This window comes from Tetrao urogallus (genome assembly GCF_951394365.1).
Source record: "Tetrao urogallus genome assembly, chromosome: 2".
Taxonomy (NCBI): Eukaryota; Metazoa; Chordata; class Aves; order Galliformes; family Phasianidae; genus Tetrao; species Tetrao urogallus.
The window spans coordinates 21,828,666-21,855,577 of NC_136814.1; the positions used below are offsets into that span (position 1 = coordinate 21,828,666).

Sequence of the window (26,912 nt, forward strand, 5' to 3'; positions counted from 1 at the left end):
TGGATTAATCTATTGAGAAGAAAAAAACAAAACAAAAACCCACTAGTTAACAAAGAAGAATAATAAAAAGTACCCAGAAAGCCTGCAGATAAAAATCCATGTCCAAATAATTGATGTTAACAAAGCTGAGATAAGGAGCATGAATGGAAGACATCCTTTCTATTCTAGATATGCTGTCTGATCTTTCCCCAGAGTGGGTAGCCTGTTGCTCTGAACTATGTTGTAAATAAATGTGAAAAAGGAACCATGCTCCGAAATAGAAATAGAAACCATGCTCTCCCAGGTTCTGAGTCTGGCACTAAGAAACACATCTCACTTGCTCAAGTTTCCACTTCCTTTTTGTTTTTACCTATAATTCATCCTGTATAAATTTTATTTTAAAATATAACTAGTTTGTTGGTTTTTTTTTTTTTTTTTTTTTTTTTTTTTTTTTTTTTTTTGAGTCAGGTCACTCACCTTGGTTCCACCCTGATATAGAACCACAGATATAAACAGGTGTATTCTTGTTAACAGATATGAGGAAATTTAGTTCCTAAGACATTGTCATGGTTTTCCATAGGTATTGCATAATGTAAAAGCATGATTGTATTCTTTTTGTACTACTGTGCAGAATGGGAAAGATTTTAATTATGCAGAACACTTGAACATGTGCTCAACCTCAAGTTGCTGACAGATCATCTTTTGCTGTAGTGCTTTTCTGAATTCAGACCTAACTGTATTTGAACTCAACTGTTCACCATCAGATATGGAAGATATTGACCTTTTCTCCCTGAAACATTAAAGGTTAAAATGAGTTTATTGAAGCTAATAATAATAATTCATGGACTTTAGTCCTGTGCGGCACACAGGAACAGAGACTTTACGCATTCATGATTGTCGTACAGGACTTGATTTCAGACACAGTATAGTGAAGAGTAAAGCAAGATAGCATTTAGAAACAGTGTCCAGGTGCTGGATTGATTGATTTGCAACTGCCTTCCTTCCCATCATTTATAAGTCTGGTCTGTTCAGACTGTGAAAGGTGCATTCTCTTCTCTGCATGTCTTGCAGGCTCAACACATTAGTCGTAGTAAAAAATAATTAATGACATTGAAAATAAGAAAACTGATCTTTGGTTGCTACTGTGTTTTTTTGTTTAGCAGAATACTTTTTCTGACTTACAATTTGATAATGTTAGAAGAGGTTAGTGGGCATGTCTTTTTATCAACTGAGCTCAAGACTCTATGATGTTAAAATTAATATTAAAAAAAATTAATGTTTCTTTTTTCTCCTGAAATCTTTGTCACTATAGGTACTGCAGCTGGGCTCCGAAATTCTCCCACAGTACAAACAAGAAGCACCAAAGACTCCACCACATATAATTTTGCATTATTGTGTTTTCAAGACTACATGGGACTGGATCATCTTGATTTTAACCTTCTACACGGCTATTTTGGTCCCTTATAATGTCTCCTTTAAAACCAAACAGAACAATGTGGCATGGCTAGTAGTGGACAGCATTGTAGATGTCATTTTTTTGGTAGACATTGTACTTAATTTCCACACCACGTTTGTGGGACCAGCAGGAGAGGTGATCTCTGACCCAAAGCTGATTCGCATGAATTACTTGAAGACCTGGTTTGTGATCGATCTGCTCTCATGCTTGCCATATGATGTGATCAATGCATTTGAGAATGTTGATGAGGTCAGTAATTCCACTTTCACCCCTTAATTATTACTTTGTATTTGGGGGGTGGAGAGGGGAGAAGAAATAAATGACTGCTTTTGAATATGTTGGGTTATTGTTCCTGCGTGTCTAGTAGCTGCCCTCAGCGCATGTAGAAGTCTGCTGATGAGCCTTCTCTGGAAGGATCCATCTTTAATTGCACTGCCAGAAGCTGAGGTTTTGGTGTCAGAAATCCGTATTTACTTTCTTTCATTGTTGAAGTTCAGGAGGACAAGGCAGAAGCAGACAGCTTTTGTGTAAAGCTCTGAGAGAAACTGCTTAATCTGACTTACAATAAATAGCTTGAAGTAGTGTGTAAAGATGGTTTATTAGGGCAGGATTCTCTTCCTTTCACTGATAACTGAGCAGGGTATGTCTACTAGGGGCAATTCTTCATGTGAACAATTCCCTTTCTCAGCTGCTTTCATTGTGATGTGGCAGGTGGTGAGTGGCTGAATCTTACCCCACCAGAAAGTATTGTATGGATGCCCAGTGATGCATGCACCATTGGCAACAGTTGTAGAGGAAGGTAAAGACTTGAAGATGCCGTTTGATAATTCCATAATTAGAAGAAAAGGCAGGGAGAAATCTAGAAATGTAAGCTCCTCCTTAATTCTTTAATATTTCTTTAGGAACCAGTCACAAGCCAGCAGAAGAACTAACATTCAGGCTACTCTGCTACTGCTTATTTTCCTACTGGCTCAAGCTAACAAGAAAATATTACTCAAATATTAAAAAGTAAAAAAACAAGTTTCATGCCTAACTAGATCAGAGAGTTCATGAATGGTTATCAAAATTTTAAGAACTGGGCTGCAAGAGTCATCTTTAACTATACCTTATAAAATCTATCACAAAATAATTATGTCTGTATTTATCTGTGGCATACATAAGAGTTTCATCTGTGCTTAGTATTTAAAATTTAGTGTGTAATATTTAATTTTTATGAGTTCCTTTGAAATACATGTTATAAAGGACAAACTAGCTATTAAAAGAAAATTATATCCAATTAAATATCTGGGTAAAATCGTAAAACTGCAATACTTTTGTGAAAATACACTAACTGGCTTATCTAATTTAAAGTATTTTTCCTTTTGAACTTAGGTTTGGTAGGCAAACTATTGGGTATATAAATATTTGATATTTAATTCCCTAGAGAGGTTTTCATTTTACATAGAGCTACAGACGGAAATAACACAAATAAGATGACGCAGAAAGCCTTGAGAGACCTGACCTGAGGTATTTGTTTGTTTAAAATTCCTGTTCAGGGCTTTCGTGTGTTAATTTATCGTAGCATTGATAAAGCATTGAAAGGAGAGCCCACAAGTATTTCTGTTGTTGAAAGATTTAAAAAAACAAAAAAACTTTTCTCATCCTCTGCAAATAGTAACAATCTGCTAATGATTTTTGCTGGAGGAACATTTCATATCTGTAGGCTGGTAGTATGACCCACAGAACATCCCTGGGAGAAATGTCTGTAGCAGAGGCTGTCACAGCCTTGGACTGAGTGCGGACATAGACATGCACAGACTCAGGGCAACAATTACTGAGAAGTTGTTACACAGGTTGGGATTTCTCCAGTTTCTTTGTTTGGATGTTGCATTCTAATGATGAGATGATTGGTACGTTAGCTTTCCTGTGTCTCTTCAACAGTATTAATCAGTATAACAGCAGTACTTCTAGTTACTTTAGCCATCATGCCCAAGGAAAAAACTTTCTCTTGATGCTGTCCTTTCAAGACTGTTCATCTGTATTTTCCCTAGTGGGTTCTGACATCTAACTGATATAAATCATTGTAAGGTCACTGGAGAGGAGCCTCTGCTGGTGTAAATTGGTGCTCTTCTGTGAAGGGCTCACAGACTGGTTTACGGGACCTGAGGGGCTTTGCCAGCAATGTCAGCAGAATAATGCTGTGCACTTCAGGTGGAGATTTGGGACAGTATATGTTAATTGTCGTTTCATGAACTGCCTGTGGAGAAAAAGATAACCTTTTATTGAAAGAAAAAAAGTCACATTCAAGGAGTCTTTGAAATATAAAGGTCTTGCTTTGTATATTCTGTATTGTGAAGAGTATTCCCTTGTGGACCAGCTCCCTTTCTTTCAAACGCACTGGTTTAGATTTTGCTTGCCTCCCACCCCAGTTCACACACCATGTTACTTAACTGTTGGATTAAGTCAGCTGCAGGGCTTTGCTGCTCACGTTTTAAGTGTCCAGACTGGGTCGATACACGTTTTACTTTGGCTTAGCTGTAAGTAATTCCTTGAGAATGGAGACAGTAGGTGGCCATGGCTACTGGGAGGGCTTTTTTGTCCATCTGACAAATACATTAAAAAAAACCCAAAAAACTGTCAGAGAGAACATGATGTTCAGTGACAGCAGTGGCTGTAAAATGAGATGAAGACTATAAGTTGTTATGTTAATGTTTCTGTGTTTTCCACATGTGATAGTAAAGGGAGACTGAGAGGTTAAAGCTCACTGTTTGTCTGCCTGCTATCATTCTCCATTAAGAGAAACTGAGGACACTGAGGGGACCGTGGAGGAACAAACTTGACAGGTTGACTTGTTTCTAAGAGTGATATAATTGTTGTGAAAGAAACATTTTTTTGCAGTACACAGGGCCTGAAGCTGGTGAAGTTAAAAGCAGTGTAGATAGGGTACTGAGTCTCTTGGCTCTTTGGGTAACTTTTGGACTGTCTCAACACTTGGCCCTCATCACATCAGTAGTGAAGCTGGTTTTGTCTTCAAGATGTTCCAACAATGTAAGATTAATTATAACATATGAAACTAGAACTGATAAATATTTTTGACAAGACATACTCATTTAAAAAGAATTTGGATTGATTTTCTTCCCCATTTTCGAGCAACTTTTTGTTTGCCGACTTACTTCATTATTCTATTATAAAATGGAAAAAATATTATACAATGGAAAAAATACTGTCTAGAAACAAAACTGTGACTTCTGTGTTTTTTAGCCTATTTCAAAATTTCTTGTGTTTATTACAATTTGGAACATTAGTATATTTTTCAATCCACATTTTAAAAAATACAATTGAAATTCTGGTTTCCTCTTTGTACTGTTGAGAATTTTTTTTGTCCATAAAAATACTTTGAATTCATTAACTATTAATCAATACAGCTATTAATAACTACAATTAATACAAGAGGCACTTAAGTATGAATAAATACATTCTACAGATGGAAGAGGGAAAAAAATGAATGTATTTGTCCAAGGCCCTGGAATTAGATATGAGAATATCTGAAATTTCTGATCTCAAGAGTGATGCTGAAGGAGAAAGAGTGCAGCATCTCAGAGATTATAGACGTGAACAGAATGCAAATGAGAAATGAGAATAGATTTAGAGGAATTTCCATTGGTACTGAAGTGAAAGAAAAGGTATAAATATTTCTCCTGGTTTTTCTACATGGCAACCTGATCATACTGTTAAGTAGAAATTACTTTCATGACCCGATATAGAACTTAATCTGTTGATTGATGAAACAGCATAATGCTAGGATTAATCTTAGTACTGTTAAGACAATATGCTGCAGTATGTACTGACTCAAAAAGAATACATTGGTCTAAAATTTACACAGCCCTTAAAACCTACCATGTTAGTATCTTTTGAATTTGAATAATCACAATAATATTTGTCAGTGATCCCTTATAGTAATTAGTATTATGCCTCAGTTAAGGAAATATTACCAACTTTGAGGGGTAACGTTACCTCTTTCTGTTCAGTAAATTTAATAAAAAAGCAGACTTAAAGTAGTTTTTTTCCAAGAACGATGCAATCTAAGACCTTGTATTCCAAAGCAAGTTGAATCATGTTTTTGCAGTGTCAGCTCAAGCAATTTTATACTGTGTTTTTTATCCATAATCCCATAAGATATAATTTATGTTGGGAACAGTTTGACTTATTACATGTGACACTGTTGTGAGATTTCATGTTTGGAGTGGAATCCAGTCATGTCAGCGTTGTATAAATCTCTGAAATAGCAGTTCTTACTGTAGGCACCCTGTATATATTTGAGTGAAACACTGTGATCAGTTATTGGCTAATACTGAACTGAGAACCGTATATAATTCTTAGTAGTTGAGATAAATAAATGCATACTGAAAGATCATCAGGAAAGATGTATTCAATATCAATGATCTAGGGTTCACTTAAGTGGATCAATAAGAGAGAAGCTAGCATTTAGACAGAGCACACATATAACTTTCGAAGGACGAAATGTATGATGATTGAAAAAAAAAAAAAAAAAAGTCCCAGAAAAAAACCCACAATACAGAAGTAATCAAAGTAAGTTAAGCTGTTTAGTGCTAAGGGAGCGTGGTGCAACTTGAAAGTGCAGTGAGTTGTATGCAGATAAAATGAATGCATTGCTGGTCAGGTTTTTGGCAAATGCAAGGCAGTATTTTGCAATAGATTAATTTAAATCGTATTAGTGGAATAATCTCTCCTGCTAACACAAATGAGCTATCTAGGAATTACTGAAGTAGCTAAACCAAAAAGCATACAAATTCTCTAGATGTGTTTTACAATAAAGGCAATAAATGTAAATGACCATGGTATTTATAGTTTTATAAAATAAACAAGGGATCATAGATATTTTTATTAGATGAATTGTGCAAACTGGAAAATATACTTTTTAAAGTCTTCTAAATGGCAGACAGCTATATAATTTAATATCCATTTGAAACTTCTTGTAGTTCGTCTCTCTTATTTGGGTCTGTCTAATTAGTTTTGCATGTGAGTCAAGTCTGTTGACAAATCTGGTAATGAATGAATGTTTTTATGTGGCTGATTAAAACTAAAGCAGTCATAACCTACTTTCTTTATAGCGTCTGTAACAAAGCAGCTAGATACCAAAGTAAGATCCACGCACAGTAGAAATGTTGTTAAATATTTCTTGGATGTGTTGACGGAAGATGGGAAGGGACGAATTCCTTAAAACCCAGCCTCCATACTTCTAATGAAGTGCCTTTTTTGTGCTGCCCTTTTGAGGAGCAGGCTGCTTTCAGAACCCTCTATTTTACGAACTCTGTTGGTGTTGTATGTTGGCACTGCAGAGTTGTTCTGCCATTTAACCATTTAGGATTCTTTCCTGTGCTTAAGCATGCGTAAGATGTTCAGCTCATTTAAATTGTGTCTCAGAGGCATCTATGTTATCTGCTAATGCACAGTCCTTCCCAAAAAAGGATACTAAAGAAGGATGTCCTGCCCAGCACCTACTCCGTAGGTTCTGCTTGTGGCTGATAGGATGCCAGTTAGGTGTTTTTTCTCACTGCTAGCATTCAGATGAATGTTTTGGCTAAGTCGTGAGAAAGTGAGGATGTGATTGCATTTTAAGGTGCTTTTTCATAGCTTTGAAAAAGCATGACATGATTTATCATGCTGTTAAAGAGAGAATAGTAGTCTACAGAAGCAATTCAATCTGTATAAGGCTAAAAGAATTAAAACACTGAATTACATTTTCAGTGCTAATGTATGGTGATAGCCTTTGCCCAAGACAGAGAGCTAATTGAATTTATTAGAATCTGAATTATTTCAAAAAGCTGCTGTTTGAGTTGTACTGCATATAAAGGGAAGCATATTTCGGAGACAGGGATCAGTTACCATGTTATTTTTCCCCAGTTCAGCATACTTGTATTGATCTGAGGCAGAAAATCAGATGAAATGGCAAAGAGTACTTATTTGAATAGCTAAATGGCTGCTGTATAGTCTATTTTATATTAGGGATTGGATTTGAATCTAAGATGGAGTGGTTCTGGATGCCTGTAATACTAAATTTTATTTGGATGTTTGCCCATTCAGAGCAAGTTTAAAAAAAACTTCTGGAACTGGTTGGTTCTTTGAATCAGAAGCCCTGGAAAACAGCTGTCTGTAAGGATGTAAAGGAGCAACAGAAATCATTTTCTAACTTTCTGGTCACTCCTTCCCTCCCCTTACAAGGCGGGACATAACCTGGGTAAATTTTTGATCTGGGAATGTGGAATGGGTAAATAGCAATTGGAAGCTTTATGTTACCTGCATGGTATCTTTATCTCTGGCCTTGATCTTACAGCCAGTGCTTTAAAAAAAGAGTTTGTTTCCTGCATATGCTGGTTTTCTGAGAGTGTTTATATGTGTAAGGCAAGCTTTATAAATGAAAAATCAGCCTTTTAATCTCTTTTTGCACTCTATGCTCGTATACATGAATTATTGCTGTTTTTCCATGGATTCTAACCAAGCTGGGGGATGTCTGACTAAAATAAGCATTGTGAATTTAGAGATCTGTGTTCTTCAGTACTTGGAACCACAGCAGCAACCAGAAAGTTTAGATATTGATTTTGACCTGTGTGCGTAATGTTATCTCATGCTCAATATGGCAATCTGTAGGAAAGGTCGTGTTTGCAGACCTAATTAAGAAAATTAGAAAAGGCAAAAAACAAAAATCAAAAGTCCTAATAATGACCTGATGGCAGACAGGGCTGCCATGTTTCTGCCAGGCTGCAGTACAGCTGACGAAGGAATCAAATGCCAAGAAGCAAGGTATTGCTTTCCATGGCTCTTGTCTCTCTTACACTAGTGATAAATCTGGTTTGTCATCTTCCTTTTTTTCCTTTTTTTTTTTTTTTTTTTTTGACAAATAATATATTTTTTGTTCTGTTTCATTCTCATTCTTGTAATGGTTAGTTGTTGTTTTCCTGCATCTCCCTTTAATTGAAGTGAAGCCAGAACATCAACTGTTATGTGTAAGAAGAAAGTGCTAGAAATCCTACAGCAAATGTACGTCAGTATTTCTCTTTCTAAAAATAGTTAGTAGTAAATAAACTATATTTCCTTGGAGCCCAGAAAAAAATATCTTAATGCTTAGTTTGTCTGTTTTCATTCTGTACATGTGGAAAGTAAATAACAACATAAAAATTGAATGCTACCATATTGTCATGCAGATTTATTTTTAAAATCCTAGCTTTAAATCAGCTTTAGCAGGTGGGATGAAAGTCGTGTTTTACTTCTTTGCTGAAGTTTTTCATCCCATGTCTTGTTACAAAGCAGTAAATTTTGAATTGATTTCACATTTGCTCAGCAAATGAACAGTAACTTGTTTTTATTTGTACGGCACCTGGCACTGTAGTGTCCACTGCTGCTGGTTTAAGGATTGTAGAGACACAAGTAACTAATAAATACTCTGCTACCACCCTTATATTTTCAAAAAAACACAAAAAGCCATCACAAAGTAATTTATCGCAATGTCTTTTCTCCTTACCTCTCCTCATGTATGTGGAAATAATGGTATAAATCTTCTGTTGTCCGACGCAAAGCTGAAGTCAAAACATCAATATTCTGGATCCTCTGTTTTGAGAGAGGATTCGGCACGTGGCTGAGATACAGGTGTGAGACACTGACTGCAGGTCATGTTCTGCAGAAAAAAAAGGTGATACTGAAGAAAATCTATGTAAAAGTGCACAGTGAGTAGGTGTAATTCGCAACATTATGCATGGAAATCTAGTTTTAGCAGTGTTTCATGGATAAATTTCTGAAGCATCTTCTGATGGGTTTTGTTTTCCTGCAGTGCTGAAGAACGCTGGTCTTCTGAGATATAGTTCTATTCCTTAAAGATTGCATAGGAGGAGGGGGTGGTGGTTGTTATGCTTATTATTATAAGGGCTTTTGAAATTTGAGTTTGCTCAATCAGAGAATACTGAGTTATTTCTTCTGGCTCTCAGTGCTTTGACCTTGCCCTTTGGTTTACTACAGATTTTTCAATCTCCATGCATCATCCATCACTAGCAATGAAAATAAAACAGCCAGCGTATTAAATATTTGAAAAAATGTCAGCAACTTGTTGTGGTTTAACCCTTGAAGGCAACTAAATACCACGGTCACTTTCTCACTCTCCCCCAGTGAGATGAGGGAAGAGAATTGGAAGGGCAAAATTTAGAAACTCAGGGGTTGAGATAAAGACCATTAGATAATTAAAAAAATAAAAATTTTTAAAAATTGTGCATTATGAGGTGACCAGTGCGCAGGCAGTCATGGAGCAATGGCAGCCTTGGAAAATTCCTCCTCATTTGTATAGCTGAGCATAGCATTGTGTGGTATGGAATATCTCTTTGTTTAGCTGGAGCCAGCTGTCCTGGCTGTGTCCCCTCCCAGCTTCTTTTGCACCCCTAGCATCTTTGCTAGTAGGAGAAGCAGGAAAGCGCTTGGTGCTGTGCCAGCCCCGCTCAGCGATAGCTAAAACATATCTGTTGTCAATGCTGTTTTTGTCACAAATCCAAAATGTAGCATTGTACTAAAGAAAGTGAAGTCTATCCCAGCCAAAAACCAGCAGGCAACTACGTGTGGGTATGAGCAGTAATATGTTTAGTTTCATTCAGTTACTTCAAAAAATTTGTTATATAATGGTGTGTGAAATTCATCATTTTATGCTGACAATTTTTCCCTGCAAGAAAAATATATTTAAAAATGTACTGATTTTCTACCAGGGACTTAGAAGAGATTTCTTAACTTTTACATACTCCCCAGAGGAGGGATCTGTGGAATACAATCAGGTGGAACTCTCTCTGAATAAATCTAGCCTAGATCGAACTTGGTGGGATATTCCTGATTTTGTCATTTCTTGTCTGCATTGTAGATGCCTAAAATTGATTCTTTATAGCAAAGCATTTGGGAAGGGGTTATTGGGCATCTGGGGACCTGTAATACAATTTCTAGTTCTTTACGAACCAAGGTTTTGTCTGGGCGGAAGGAACTCTGAGTGTTTCTGAACCTGCCTCTCAAATGTTGTAGCAGGAGCAAGCTAAGAGGGTGGTACAAGCATCCAGACGAGTAAATTGAGTTCAAGCTCTTTTTTTTGTGTGACATCACGGAGACATCTGTATGGTAAAAGCATAAAAATAATCTGCTCAGATAAGAGCATTAGAATGGACAGTAATCAAAAAGCACAGTTCTATTTTGGAAAGCAGCCATCTAAAAATGTCAATTTTTGAATCCAGCAGATCTATTCCCATGAGTATTAAAATTTTAGTTGCTAAATTTAGTGACAAAAAGTGCTGTTTTAAAGTCTTGGGGAATTATCTGATTTTTTTCTACTTAACAGCCTATGAAATAGACTATTTCATTGTTTGTAACAATTTCAAATTCTGTCACTTAGGAAATGTTAAGAGAATTGTTTAAAAAATCTTTACACATTTCTTCATTTTTGTATTTTGATCCACTTAGAATAGACAAAACCTTTCTTCTGAGTCTACGTTATTTGAAATGCTTTATGAAATTCCATTTTTGGGAATTTCACAAGGAAAGTTCAGATAAGAATACAGTGATCTCCAGATACTCTGTTCTGAAGCTCTGAAGGCTGTTTGCTTTAAACTTTTTTCATCTAATTTCAGATATTGTAGTTTGCGTTCCTATTTTTATATCCAGCTTCTTCAGCTCCTCTTCTGGTTTGTTTTTTTTCTTTCTTCCCCCCTAGTATTTCTAGTCCTTCTTTTCAGTCTAACTCAATTAAGAATTAATCAAATCCCCAAACATCTAAGTCCTTCCTGAATCATTGCTGAATCACTGTTTTCCTTTGGTAGGACTCATTGACAAGCAGATTTTTTTTTAATCCAGCAATGAACTTCATTTTATAGAACAAATATTGTGTCATTTTTCAGCAAAATTTAAACTGGTTTTTAGAGTGCTGGGATGTAATTTTTTCTTGCCATTGCCATGGACTTAAAAGCACTGTGTGATTAAAGGCTTAATTTTTAGACTAAAACTAAAAGTTGGTCATTACTGGTGAATTCTAGTAATGTAGTATGATGTTGTTTTCCTGTTAAAATTGTGCAGACATAAAGGAAAAATGGACTTTGATCCTGGGAGAAAAGACTGTAAAATGGTGTGGTAGTACTAGAATGCAGATATTTAGGATGTAGACATGCTCATCACCCAGGGACTTGCACGCCTGGTTTCTAAAATATGGTAATCATAGAATGACTTGGGTTAGAAGAGACCTTAAAGATCAAATTATTTATTTAGTTTGTTTTTGTTATGTTTTCTCTTTTCCCTTTTTTCTTTTTCCCTCCATACTTAGCCTTCAGAAGTACCTGCTTTCCCTCCCCTGAAGGGAAATAGATAATGTGTTCTGAGATAACAAATTATATCTATCTCTGAAAATGAGCCAATGTAATCATGACAAATTCATGAAATAAAGAGGAAATACATTGCTGCAGTCCTGGGGAACATGAGTCAATATGCTTTAAGTAATTATTTAATAAAACATCTCTTCTAGTGCATTGAACCAGCCTTAGATACTGAAGCAGTTGTATTTATGTGGGAATAAACAAACTTCCAGTAAAAGCTGGGGACCAGAAGTATGCAATTATGCATTTCCAGAAATACTCATTAAACCTGTCTATTTAAATTTTAATCAGAGTTCTCTGTATGAAAGCCATCGTGATAAGGAGGAATAGGGGAGAAAGAAAAAAAAAAGAAAGCAAAGCTTTTCTATGAAAGACTGTTCAGCTCTTCTAGTTTTCCAAATGGCTTCGAATTTCTGTTTTTATCTACTTTTACTTAGGAATGGAAATCAGTCTAAGAGTTAACGTAAAATCCTACATGCTGTCTTAATTCTGTTTTATGGGAGCTGTACTGGTATTAGCACAGAAATACTACAGTGATAGCAGAGCTGTCAAAAAAAATGATGTGGGGATTAGACAGTGAGATATTTGAAGTACTTAATCTTTGTGCGGTCCATCTGAGATAGAAAGACCGATAGTCTTTACTTTCACACATTGAAAGTAAACACAGGAAACATGTTTGCACTGAAAAAATACAAATCGCTTGGTACTTCCAGTATTTTTTAGACCACCTTTATTTATCTTCCTCCTAAGTCTGACCTAAATACTGCAGACTGTGTTATATTTGAGAAAATAGAGCACGTGTTGCCCAGTATTGTACTGATGAGAAAGTCAGAAATAGCTATGAGAGGTTCATGACTCCAATTGCTGGAATTAATTCAGTGGGTGTCTTACTATGTTCCTCTCAAATATTAGATTTGTATAATTTAACGGTCAGTGATTTTTGTATTTATTTTCAGCCAGCCTAATGTAGCATGAGGATACTCAGGGGCAGTTTACCTGCACAACTGAGCACGCCTATCATTTGAAGCCTTTACACAGATATTTGTTGACCTATCGAAAACACCCAAAAGTGAAATTCAGAGGCCTGCAAAATGTTAGTGCATAAAGATAAGGCATGTGTACATCCCTGAAAAGAATCATTATATAGTTCATATTTCACAGTCTGTCTTTTTTTTTTTTTTTTTTTATGAACACTTAATTCTGATATATCATCTCGTGTCTTTAGAAATGTCAGTTACAAATGCTGCTTCAGTCTTTGATTCTAATGCTCGCTGTTCTTTATCCTTCTAGGGCATCAGTAGCCTCTTCAGTTCACTTAAAGTGGTCAGACTACTTCGCCTGGGTCGTGTCGCTCGGAAATTGGATCACTACATAGAATATGGAGCAGCAGTCTTGGTTCTGCTGGTGTGTGTGTTTGGTCTCGCAGCACACTGGTTGGCCTGCATTTGGTACAGCATAGGAGACTATGAAGTTATTGATGAGGATACGAACACGATCCGAACCGAGAGCTGGCTCTATCAGCTGGGAATGTCAATAGGAACACCTTACCGTTTTAACACATCTGGCTTTGGAAAATGGGAAGGTGGGCCAAGCAAGGATTCTGTCTACATCTCCTCATTGTATTTTACAATGACCAGCCTCACCAGTGTTGGATTTGGAAACATTGCACCGACTACAGATGGGGAGAAGATCTTTGCTGTTGCGATGATGATGATTGGCTGTAAGTATTAGAGATTCTGTACCTCACACAGTGTTGGATAGCTGTGTACCGTGAATACTGAGTGATGTATGAACATCTAGAATAATGCCAAACATTATTATACATTTTAAAAGCAAAATATCTTTGGTGGCAATACAGTTATCCACACTTAGTTTTAAAATCACAGATGGAGATATTGCTTTGACTAGCAAAAATTCAGTCATTTTGGATGTGATACTCTATTAATATCCTTTCAGTATCTCATGTAAGTAAGCAACAAAATGTCTAAAGCCTGAGGTATTAAAAATTAAAGTACCAGAGTGAGCATAGACAACCCTTGTGCTTAGATTTGGTATGTGGCAAAATCTTGGCATGTGTACATTGGACAAGTAGGTGAGAGGGTGGGAAGAAGCCTATGAGCATCTTCACAGGAAAGAGGCAACAGTAGCTTTCTAGAGGCTATGAACTCCACTGAGGGCTGAGCATACAGTCAGATCCTGAAGCAAATACAGTGCCACTGCCCTTGGACACCCCTTCTGGCTTATATTTCCTTGTCGCAATGCATTCATGTTTGCCAAGCTGTCCAGTTTTTGGTCCATGCAAAGTGCCTGGAGACTTGCAGTTATGTGCCATACTGTGTCTGCTCTTCAACTTGATTGTGCTTTCCTACATAAGGGAATCAAAATAAGGGGGAAAAAAAAAAAGACTTAATACATGGAAGAGCATATCATTGTTATGAAGAAAGAGAGAAGCTTATGTATGATAATAATATATTTAGGGGAGGAAAAAAAAAGCCCTCGCTAAGCAGAAAGTTAAGCCTAATATATAAAGAAACTCAATTAGCACCAACATTGCACTATAGTAATCTGCAGCTTTGATTCTGATATGTTGTTTTACAGCAGAAATGAAATCCTATATTGAAATTACAGGTGCGGAGGTAAGCAGGCTTAACGTTGAGAGTAGGAAGACAAGCATCATTGACTGAATAGGGATTGGGATTTTTTAGCTGTAAAAATTGTTAGTTTTATTCTCATAGCTTTTTTCGCTTCTAAAAGTCTCATCATCTTATGAAAACACACTGGTAGTAGAAGTGGAATTTATGAAAATCTTGGAGACAATTATAGATTTTCCTCAGGACAATGTGCATGAGACAGTGTGGCGGTGTAGTGCAGAACAGGCTTCCAAACATAGCTCCTGATGAAGATACCTGCTTAATAGGAAATATCCTGACCTTTGGCTTATTGTTCACTAAGTGTTACACTCGTGATACTGTCTAGACACAAATAGCCAGTACTATTTAATTATTCAGTGCTGTGAGTACTCAATGAACATAACCTTTATGAAATCAAGAATGTGTGTGGGGATATTTTGGAGTTATCCCTGCTCCAAACACTTCATTTGAAAGTGTGATTGGAAAGAAATGGAATTTCTACATGGTGAGAACTGATAGGTATCTGCTTTGAATTGTGAAATGAATTTTCATTTCAGCAAGTTTTTAAAAGATAGTGGTCTGGTAATCTTAAATCTCATGAATACAGCCACATTTGACAGAAACAGATTTTTTTTTAAATATTTGATTGGACTTCTGAACCTTAAATAACCACCCTGATAAATATTGGTGTATCTGAACATCTCTATTCTACAAACAGCTACTTGGAAAGCATTTGGACTGTTCATAATATGTGTTTGCAGGAATAACAGTTAAGTGATCCAATCTTTTGGTTTACCTCTCTGGATCTTATAGGGTTTTATTGCTTTTAGCAGGCACGATGTTTTGAGCTGTGATCATTTCTGAGGATGAGAGGAACTAAAGAGCTATGTTTAGCTTGCTGCTGTTTGGAGCCTAACTGTTGATACAGTTTCTTCCACTATAAAATGCTGTGTTAAAATAAGTGTTTTGCCTGTAGAATTAAGCTCTCAAAGACTGATGTGAGCTTGAACTAGGTTAGTTTTGTAAGAATTTTGTCTGATCTGTTAGGAACCTAAAAGATACAGGGCAAATGTATTGGGGGATAAGTTTGGATGAGGGATAAGGAGTCTTATGGCTGGAGCTTTTCTGTGTCACTCAGGAAAATCTAAATTTGTTGCTGGCCAAGTAGCATGTTTGTTATGGGCTGAGGTACTCACATCATAGTTGGCTACGTTTTCCTGTTTTGCTTGTCATTTTATGCATGTCTAGACACAAAGATTTGCATCTGTCAAACTCCAATGCATCAGAAATAAGCACTTCTAATCAATTATGCCAAGGTGTTACTGCCCATTAGTGAAAATAAAAGGTATATGATTTCTTTCTTACATTTTGCCATTAATAGTCCAATTAATTTAGATGCAGATCTCAAAACCATGAAATGTTACATATTTTATGGTATGCTTGTGCTACTCATATCTGCACGTGCTGGAAAACAAGTCCTTTGCAAGTAAACTTAATAATAATTTAAAACTAAGTTGACGAGCAGCTAAAATATATATTATTTTCTTTATTGTTATCATTGCTTATGCAATTGATTTTATTTTTGGGGTGAAAAACGATGACAACAAACACTTTAATAAACTTCCTATGCAAGTTGTTTTATCACACGCTTTCTGACACTAGGAAAATAGGTTTAAAAAGGTCAAGCAACTGTGTTGTGGTAATCTTCCTGATGATAAAGATCTTTGCTTGTGCTGGGGGGGACTAAAAGGACAGAAGCCTTGAAAACCAGTAGATTATTCCACAGACATCTGTAAATTAAATGTTTACTGGAGATACGATCTTTGATTTAGACCCTGTGATTTGCTGAATATCTTTAAACGATGAACATAAAAGCTGAAGTGTGCTTGCTGCACTGCTCAAACCTATGGCCTGTAGTGGAAGAGGAGAAATCCATTTTCGTTAACAAATAAGCACAGAAGAGTAGAATTGTGCTGAAAATCCTCTTTTCCACTGTTGTAATAATTCATTGGAGTAGTACACAGCGATGCTCAAAACTGTGCTCTGATTGTGTATGAAGGCGGCAGTTCGTATGTCATCTTTCAGTAGCACAGGGAATTCCATTTTTGTTTCCATGATCCTAACAGTTTGACTGACTGAAGCTCCAGTTGAAGATAAGTGGAATTTGCAGAGCCCAACTTCAAATTTATTACTCGATTAGCTTCTCCCCTGCTAGAAGGTGTCCATAAGAACTGTGTGAATTTATCTTGTTGTTGGAATGACTGGGTGTAGGCAAATGTACATACCTGTGTATTTAAACAGTCCATTGAAATACTGCTAGATATTTCACAAATTTTGTGTAAGAAATGGAAATAACAGTGGTTCTTTTCCTTTGAGGATGTTATCTTTTTTAGTTGAGTACGGAAATATACTAAAAAAATCATTACTGAGATCCCTGAACTGTCACTATAGTGTCATGAGAAAAAGGTTATTTGGGGACAAATATATATAACAGCCAGCATTAATAATTCAAATTAATTCCAGCAAAGTTTTACTTTAAATAAACTGGAAGTATTTAATAGAGTAATTTTTTCCCCTTGGGCCAATTAACCTCTCAACTGTGAATAAATAGTAGAGCTTCCATTAGTTTGAACAGGAAAAAAATTTAGCTGATTAGAAAGAAAATGATGAAATTTCCTTCTATTTGTGGCTTTTATCCTGTGCCTTTTCAGAGTAGTAACATGCACTGTGTTAGCCAGCTCACAGTGTTAAACAGTGCCATGGCTGGCCAAGCCCATGCTCACAGTTACATTGGTAGAGATGGCCTATGACTCCTGTGAAGCCGATCCTGAGGCAGAAATACATTTGTGTGCTGTTATCTCCTGGTAAACTTATTGACCACTGATAATAGCACTTTGCTACAGTGCCAGATAGCTGTTCAAAGAAGTATCTTAGTTGCATTTTCCTTTTTATTCAGTATTTTGTTTTGTCTACTGTAGCAGGAATGCTAAGTCATGTCTTGAAGCAGTGATTGAGCACCTGGTAGGAAGGCAGGACCAACCCAGGGGAACTCAGGTGCATGCAATGTACCCGAGTGATTGCACCTGATGGAGCCAGGATCCACCCCTTCCCAGTCCTGATGTAAGGGTTGGCAGGGGAGGTGAGGGTGTCTTGCTGGAGATCCCTGCATACCTGAGGCCTTCTAAGGGTAAGCAGATTTTTTTCATTTTCCCTTTGTTTTGGTGTCCATGTCTGCTGCATCTGAGCATATCCTCACTTGCTGCAGCCTATTGTTGCTGTGCTTTCCATCGTGTTATAGCACTACATTAACTAAAAAGATCCAGGTACTGTTCAATTAGCTTTGCTAATGTATCTCTATCTTGGACCAGTGGGAATCATGACTGAGTGAGCACAAGTGGAGGCCTGATAAAAAGTTTAAGATACGTGATTTTGTGGAAGGAAGGGTGGGTATGTCTTATTAGTGATGAATGGAAACTGGCTGATTGAGATGAAACGGCTGCATGTGGGCATGGAGCCTGTGGGGCAGTTTATATGTTTGCTTTTATATGAAAGCAAAGCATAATGCGCATTGTGTGCCTCGTGTCTTAGAAGCCACCTCCCATGGGGATGTACTCTTTTGTTCTCAAATGTAGTGTCTCTGTGTGCTATCCTACTGACCTTGTGGTGGCTATGTTTTTTGGGGAGGCAGTGTTTTATTGTTGTTTGTTCCGACATGGGTAGGTGCAGATGCTGGTTAGAGTTGTGAGGGAGTACAGTGTGCTCATCACATAGCGCTCGGGATGTGTGTTCCATTGGTCAGCCCCACTGAAGGGAGACACGGGTAGGTGAAAAATGCTCTCCACTCTTAACCCCAAATAATGCATATCTACTTGGGAAAAACTTTTAAGATAGAGGTGAAGTACCCTGTGGCTGCTCTTAAGCATTTCTATTCACTGCATCTAATAAGATACGCGTATTTCTATGTAGCTGTTTTTCTTGTACATATGGTGAATTACAGCTTTGTAAAAAAGGCTCTGTCTTCACATCTGTCAGTGAACTGACCTGTGTGTTTCAGCCTCTGTTCATTCAGAGAGTGTGTGTATATGTATACATATATCTGTATCTGTCTATGAAAATATGAGTGCTACTAGTGAAAGTAAAAGCTATTAGCTCCTCAGCTTCATTGCAAATGAATATAAACACATTTGCTTATCCTTTTTCAAGATGGGTACTAAATAGCTAATTAATAGGGAATGTGTCTACAGACAGATCTTTATGAGAGGCTGATGGATACATAAAAACAGGTTTTAAGCCACCTTTTGCAGATGAGGGAAAGACACATTTTTCATTTTTAATACTTGAGGAAAAAAAAAGCTAATGCGATTTTTAGCTTCTCCCCTGTGGAGATGTGTGCCTCAGAATAACAGCTCTCACATATTTTGTTCAGTGAAGCTGTCAGATTGGGTTGCGTAGTGTTTATTTTTCCTAAGAAATAGCAAAAAACTGAAAACTTTCATTTGCAGTTTTCGTATCTGGGCACTGTGTCAGCAATCTCCTTGCTCTGCAGGTGGAATAGGGATAAACAGTTCTAAAAATGTTTTGCATTTTCCACCTATAACGTAATATTAATGAATGCTTGCCTATCTGGACTTTGAGCAACTGAGCAAAATCTATCATACTTGCTTTGGGAGACCCTACAAGATCTCAAGCTTTTAGTACTGTTTCAAGGTAAATTCTTATGGTTAGCCAGGAACTTCCTGGAACAACAAAGCTTAACTCATCTGAAGGAAAAAGTTCACTAAGTGATAAATTAGATCATAATTTTCACTGTGAGCACTATAATTAGTCCAGGTAGGCAGAGCAAAGATGGAAAAAAAAGAGAAGCAGGAGTTTTTCAGCCACTGAGTTTGTTAATCAAAACAGACCAGGTACCAAAAAATACTTGTCTTCACTGATATTGTGCAGTGCTAGCTGCCCTGCTGCACTTCACTGGTTCTCTCTGATTAAGGTGGATGTGCATCCTAGGTCTATGAAGGAGCTGTCTTAGCTTTGTTCAAAAGTCTCTGAATAACTTCTTTCTTGTTACACACGTGACAAAAAAGGAATGAGGATAATGCTAAGTATATTTGAAAGCACAATTTAGATAGCTTTATTTACAGTGGTCTGCCCTACAAATGCAAACGTCCCCCTGAACTGTAAGGAAATGGTGGCAGTTGGTATCCTGACACAGGTCAGTATTGCTACTTCACAGCCTCACAAGAGGAGTGAGGATCTCTCAACTTCACATAGGAGGTTTGATAACTCCCAGCAGGATAAGAGGCATTCAGAGACACTCATGAATGAGTGTAGCCATAAACTGATGAAAACTAGGCAATTGGCATCAAAATATCTGAACAAGATACAGATGTACTGTAGCATCCTTTGTGGTGGGGGTACTGAGGCATGCGTTCCCCTTGTAGTGCAGTTCCTCAGTGGTTAGAGCAAATAGCTGTGGCTAAGCTGTGTGTACTTACTAACAGCTTATCTAATTGTAAAAGAAGCATGTGTAGTGCATATGCTGAACAATTCTTAGGACTGCACTGCTTGTGCTACCCCCCAGTAGTGATACTACTTCAAAACTAGATGTGAAACCAGATCCTCAAAACCGTTAACTCCAACTCTTGATCTGTACTATCATCCAGAACAGGGAAGAGGCAAATTGTGCTGGGAGAGCTCTAGCAAAAAATAGCAGAAAACACTAGTACCTTTGTAGGGATGGGATGCAAGGGGCATGTTGATGTTGGTTTTGCTGGTGGTCAGTGGCCTGAAGCTGAGGGCTAGCCTTGTGCCAGGTGCTGGCTAGGTCTGCCATGATTGTCACCCACAGGCTGAGCACAAGGGCCTGTGAGACTTCCAGCCCAAAACATCTCCTGTATGCATGCTTATTGCAAGTGTGTTTGTTTTTTATTTATTTGAGCTCGTATCAGAAGAGAAAAAGAAACTCTGCCCTTGAAAAATGATTTCCTCAGCATTATCCCTGTCAGTGTGACAGAGATCTTTTAGGTACCACAGAATTCTCGCTAGCCACTGAGGTCGTGGTTGGGATGCTTTCTGTATGACTGATAGCTTTGAATTGCTTTTCATTGTTGTTTATCTTAGCCACGAGCAACACCACTCAAGTTAGTAATTCTTAACTTAAAAAAAGCTTTTTTTAATAAGTGGAGGCAGTCTTTCCACATCTATTTCTTCACTTCTCTCATCTGTGCTTTATTGGTTTTATGTTGAAGCTGCTCATGATAGTTGAAGAGCTGATGTGCTATTGGTATTAATTGCTAAGCAACTGTTTGGGATTTCTGAACGTTATTTTCCTTGGATGCTTTGTCCATTAGAAAGAACCACCAGATGTGTCATGGGTATGCTTCTCAGCTACACTGAGTTTTAGTAAAGAGCCAGGAGAAAGTCTGGAGAGAGTTTCTCTCTGAAGGAGGGTTTGGCTGCCAGATCGTAATTTTGGCCCGGTTATCTCCAAATGTGAAAATACCTCATTTATTCCTGTTAAATCTAAAGAAATTTAAAATACAAACAAACACCAAACAAAAACTAAAAGACAAATGAAAAGCTCCAGAACCCCAAAGTCATTGTGATAACAAGGAAGTGGACAGACAACATTGCTGTAGGCTTCTTGGTTGTTTAAGCAATCTGGCAGGCAGTTGATTCCTGGGGGATGCAGTTTTCAGTGACGTGAACTGGGATCTCTCAGCAGCAAGCACAGGACTGCACCAGCTCGTGATAGCATTTTCAAAACTGCTGATGAGCTGAAGCATCTGGGTGCCTGGCCTGCACACTTATGTCATCGATATTCAGTATGTACAGGGCGTGCTGAAGGGGTGCAGTCAGTGCTGACAGACTTCACAACATAGCAAGCTCCAAACCCAGAACTGTAGCTCACAGAAACTGCCTCCTCTTAGGAAAAGGGCATCAGAGGTCTTGCAGATTTTTAAAGGGTTGCTATAGTGAAACATAAAACATTGGTGGCAAAGCTGGTGAAAGGGCAGACTCTAGGTGACACCTATGAAAATAGCTCACTCCTACCAAATTTGTTGTCTCCAGGCTAAGATAGACTTGCAGACTTTTTCAGGTTTACACCAGCAGTGTTAATCCTGTAATAAATCTGTCTGTGCTAACGGCCATAGCTATATGGCCAGTGCCCCATTTAAATGGGGTTAGTCATCTCCTCACCACAATGTGCTTCAAAACAATATTTACAGAAGAAATAAAATGTTTTTTGTGAGTATATTAATTTGATTGTACTTCATTTCCTGATCTGCTCTTGGGAAATATAAGCTAACTCTGTGTGAGATGTTATTTTGTACTATGCAAAATGGAGTAAGCAATGCTCTCTTTGTTGTTATTTAAAGTGTAGATGACCAGATTAAAGCTAGATGAAATTCCTGCTGTCAAATTCCCTGCAGAAGGCAATTTGCAAATGGCAAGAGTAAATTTGCCATGTAATTTTGGTTGTGGAAAAAAGAAAAAGAACAAAAAAAATTCCAGAGCTGTATCTTGATGAATCGTACCATGATGTGTCATTTTGCATTAATGACTAAAAATTTCAGGCTGTGCTTCAGCCTAATGGTTCTAGGGAGTGTCTCCACCTCTGAATATACTAGAATTTAATTGCTAGAATAATCTCAGGAAATTTGACTCCAAGTCATTGTCAGAATCATGCAAATCTGATCAGGATTTTTGTGGAAAAAAAAAAAAATCACAACGTTCTCGCAGTCTTTTGTCTCTTGTAGAGTTTGATCTTGATCTCTGAAACACTGGAAATTTTTGAAATGCAAATGGAGGAAAAAAAAAGTTCAGTTGGACAGGAAGGAAGATGAAAGCTGTGGAGCGTTAATTGTTCATTTGTTTTTTTTTTTTTTTTTTTTTTTTAAGTTGTGGATGAGAGCTCAGACTACAGAAATGTGATAGATAATTGCTTTTTCTCTGTCGCACAGTTTCTAAATTTTTACCTTGAGTGACTTAATTGTGATGAGGAGGATAAGGAAAACAAATAAGTATCCCTGCTGTGGGTGCCTTTTTCACCTGACGTCTTTAATATCACATGCTGCAGTAATCTCATTAGTGCAGTGTTTTGCTTTTTTTAGGCCATTTCTAAAATTGTTTCCTCTCAGTAGATTTTAAACACTGAAATTTGGTGGCTTTTTCAAACTTCTATCAGCATGTGCAGCCAATTTGTTTTATAATTTTGGGTTCTGAAGAAACATCATTAACTCAATGTGATGTTTAAGAGGAAAGCACCTGACGTGTCCAGAACATGGACTGAAAGTACAGAAGAGGAAAAGGAAGCAGGAATGCTTCAGGCAGTTAGTTGGAGGATAACAAACAAGATGAATATTTTGCCTCCTCAGGGGGGGAAAAAAAACCCAAAAACTTCAAGAGTCGTTGTACACAAAAGGTGTGACAGGTTTTTCTTTCTCTCTGCAGTCTTAAGAGATTTTCTCTAGCAGCAGTGCTATTTCTGAAAGATAGAAACCCTGGACAAGGATTTAGTTTTATGTAACAGTATTCTGTATTTCAAAATCTGTTTCTGTCTAAGAAGAATCCAATTAGGCACGGAGAAAAAATAGCAAAATAGCACACTTGGTCATATGAGTCATTTTGCCACTCGTCATCTAATATGAGATATTAAGGAAGATGTGAAGCATCTTCTAAGCACCTCTCACCTCTACCTCATCTTCAAAAAGGAGGTAGTTATTATGCTAATTGCTACTGGACTCAAAGACTTGCTGTAGGTTACAAAATGTTGGAGTAGAAATATCCTGCCATTGCTGTAACATCAGTGGCTTATGGATGTCCCTGACCACTCAGATGAGCTATCCTAAGAATGAATAAGGATTAGTTGTGCTTACCAGATCAGTGAGTTTGAATGTGTTCGGCTGTTTCTATATTTTAAAATAAGATTTTTTTCATTTTATAGAAATAAGTAAAGTTCTAAAGGATGTAATTACTACTGTTTATTTTTTGAGGCAGAGAACTCTGAAATAGTAGGTCTGTATGTGAATTGCTATCTGAATATATATCCTATCAGAGTAGCACCCTGATGAAAGATATTTTGATCTCCTGAGAAAGCAGGGAGTATATGTGAAAATGTCAATACCTTTTATCCACAGTGCAGTAACTCTTGCTGCAGTTGGTGTGAAAAATGCACAACGTAACTTACTAACAGCTCCCCTTGCCTTGGAGGAAATTAGAAAACTTATTCTTCTAACTGAAGGATTTTGACAGCTTATAAGGTCTAAAATCCTCAGTGCCATATTCTTTACTTTAAGGTGCCTTACGGTAAAGAATGAAATACTTTATGTGTTAAAGCCTGACGTTTTATTCATATCAACATGAATTAGAAATGCTTTTTTTTTTTTTTTTCTTCTACTTTAAAATCAAGCATCTACTTTAAAATCAAGCAAGGAACTGCCATGGATGTTGTGGAAGTAAATTCTTCTGTTAGGTAACCTTGCCCTTTCCTGCCACTGGCTTGAGAACAAAAATGTGTGGCTTGATAAGTGCAGGTGAGTGGAGTGATTCATGGTCATGGTTGAGTAAATCTTCAGTGGGAATGGAAACAGTCTGAGCGATTTTCACTTAAAAAAAAAAAAATAAATAAAAATGAGGGAGCTGGAGGTTAGTAACATCTCCCAAGTGTTCAAAGGCCAAATTTGAGGAGAGAGAATTGGGCTTAAGAGAAGAACTACTTTGTGATGGAGCTCAAATGAGTTTTTTGTGAGGTTGTTGTTTTCATTGAGTGCTCTTTTTTTCCTGGTAAAATTAATACCTATTACAAAAACCTGGAAAACACAAATGATATTTCTCTTCTTTGGTCTCCATGACTAAAAGAGCGTGGTTTAAAGCATGGTGCTTTAAAGCTGACAAAGACTTGAAAGGGGAATTTGAGACGGTTAGTTTGATGGAGAAGAGAGCGCATTAGGGCACGAGATAAGTATGGCTGATTGACTGTATTGATCTTATGAGGATTAATGTACTCTAAAGTGTTTTGATCATAGTTATACCAATGCAAAACATATCTCACTTTATGAGTGTGTAGTCTGTATCCAGAGTGGAGTTATTTTTTGTTCAGACACATACTTCAATAACACAGAAGTTTGCAGGGAAGGCTAGTGTTCTATAGGATCACTGTGTTTCCTTGGGCAGTCAGACACGAAGAAAATGCTCCTAGCTGGCCTGGTTAGAACGCAAAAATATGATCCTTCAGTACGTGGAGTGCTGGCACAAGGGTGCACAGCACAGTGAAACACCATTCAGAAGTTCACTGATCAGTGAAATACTAGGACAGATAGTTCAGAAAAAAACAGGGGGAATAAGGGAGCCTAAAATAAGTGTGGCCACACTTCTCCAGCAATTTGCCTTCAGCTGAGAGGAACCGCAGTCTGCTGGGAAGCTGGTCCGTGCACAGAGGTAGAGCAGGTCAGAAATAGAACTAACTTCCAAGCCTTGCACACAGTGCAAACATGTGTAAAGCACTGCTGATGACATTATAAATACTGCCCTTGAGGAAGCAGTAATGGGTTTTCCTTCCTACAGCTGTTTTATAAGCCGCATCATGGCTGTGATCTCTCTTCAGCAGAGATTTAATAAGAGATGGTGTCAGAAGTGGAGAGCACTGTGTAAGGACTCTGGGAAAGCATTTGACAGCTGAATATAAATGAGAAGTGCTCTTTCCTTCAAGTTGCTGCTGTTGACCTTGTGTACAATATGCTGATGTGTATCCACTGGATGAGACTTGGGAGGGGATGGGGCCTGGGTTTGTAGGCCTAGGCTTTAAGATAGTGCTGGAGATGGCTGAAGAGTTCTATAAGGTTTGGATAGAAAAAGAGGGAGTTTCCCTAAAGGAGGCTGTACAGGTGGAAAAAAAAGCAATAACTTAAACCTGAGAGCTATTTGTGTGTATGCATGCAGGAGCGCACTGCTAACATCGCTTTCCTCATGTAGTTTCTGTCTCCAATCTCATACTGCAGGATAGCGCTGCTCTCTACTTTTAACAAGTGCACCATGCAATGCACAAAATGGTTCATAGACAGTAATATTTGCCTGAGGCCACAGTCAAATTCCCAGCTGGATGCTCACAGGGAAGTTCTGCCTTTCAGTAAATAGTTGCTACTGGCTACACAGTAGTACCTCTGTTTTAACAGCTCTGGAGGATTCTCTTAGCAGCTGCCTGGTGGGCCAGTTGCATTCTTCTAGAGCAGGTCTTTCTTTCCCCAAAGACCTGCTCTTCAAAATGCCCATGAATTGCTGGTCCTTCTGAATGCTACAGGAGTGCATACTTCTCATGAGTTCAACAGGCTGTAGCTTCATCTCAAGTGAAAGAAGAGCACTTGCTGTAGTTACAATTGAAAAACACCAAGTTTCCTCCAGAGTGTGTGCCAAGCCCGCATGCAGAGTGTGTAGAGAAAGCAAGCTGCTCTCTTGTGCCCTGCTTCTGAATGATCCAGTGCTCCAGGAGGTAGGAAAGCATACAGATGTGCCAAACTGAAGAAAACAGGCCACCCGCAACCCACAAAAGCTGTTTGCCTTAAGGAACAGATTTTACTTTCACAGATTTCATCCTCCACTGACTTCAGTGGTGCTGTTCCTAAAGTGTCCTTTGAGGAGCTGCAGAGGCACTGGCCCTGCAGGAGCTGTTCTGTTTCTGTTTCCACTGAGAGTGTTTGCAGTAAAGAAAGACGGAACATCTTTCATCCATGGGCGTGATTTATTCTGAGCTTGGTTCAGAATCTCTCTTCAAGCCTACCTGAAAAACCCTGATGGTGGAAGGCAGGGGATGGATATAAGGATATGAATTTTTCACATTTGTGATGTACATACCTAGATGTCAACAGCACCTATGCAGGACTCTTAGATAAAATCTAGATGAGATTGTGAAGTTAAAATATTAATGAAAAGCTTTAATAAAGAAACCTAGTAGTGTCAGCTAATTCTGTTAGCTTGAACTCTCTAGTGCTTTGTGGAAACAACTGCACTTTCAATACTGGTGTTCACTGTTCCGGAGCTGTCAGGCAGGAGCTGCAACTCACAGATACACAGTCTCTCTAGTGGGAGAGGTGTAGGCACCTTCCCAGTATCAACTGCTGAGTTGGGCTGATATCTGCAACAACAAAACCATACTGTGCTTTTGTATTCCTTGCACGATCTCTGCGTTGTTTCTATGTTTTATCATTGTGCAGTGAATACACTGGGTGCGCTGTAATTCAGTCTGTGGACTTTTAAAATTACCATCAGACAAGTAAACAGAGCATAACAACTGTGATCATCAATTCAAAACAGCTTGATTGGATCAGTGTCTTCTCATTAGAAAGGAAAAAAAAAACCCTCAACCCCTGAACAAAGAGCTTTTTTACTGATGGCTTTGTGCCTTCCACAAGCTGATGATGTGTTTTATGTTATTGCTTGTGTTCTGAGTCCTTCCTACCATTTCTGATTTTACTG

At 37.8% G+C, this 26,912-nt stretch overlaps 1 protein-coding gene across 1 annotated transcript in view; it reads left to right on the top strand.

Annotated features, from left to right (window-relative positions):
* Positions 1–26,912, top strand: part of KCNH1 (potassium voltage-gated channel subfamily H member 1) — a gene marked incomplete at both ends in the record, with an annotated part of 174,653 nt that overhangs the window by 36,333 nt on the left and 111,408 nt on the right. Inside the window, 2 exons of the mRNA XM_079550195.1 lie at positions 1,292–1,684; positions 13,105–13,534. Of these exons, the coding sequence (XP_079406321.1) occupies positions 1,292–1,684; positions 13,105–13,534 (823 nt within the window). The remainder of the gene's footprint in view (positions 1–1,291; positions 1,685–13,104; positions 13,535–26,912) is intronic.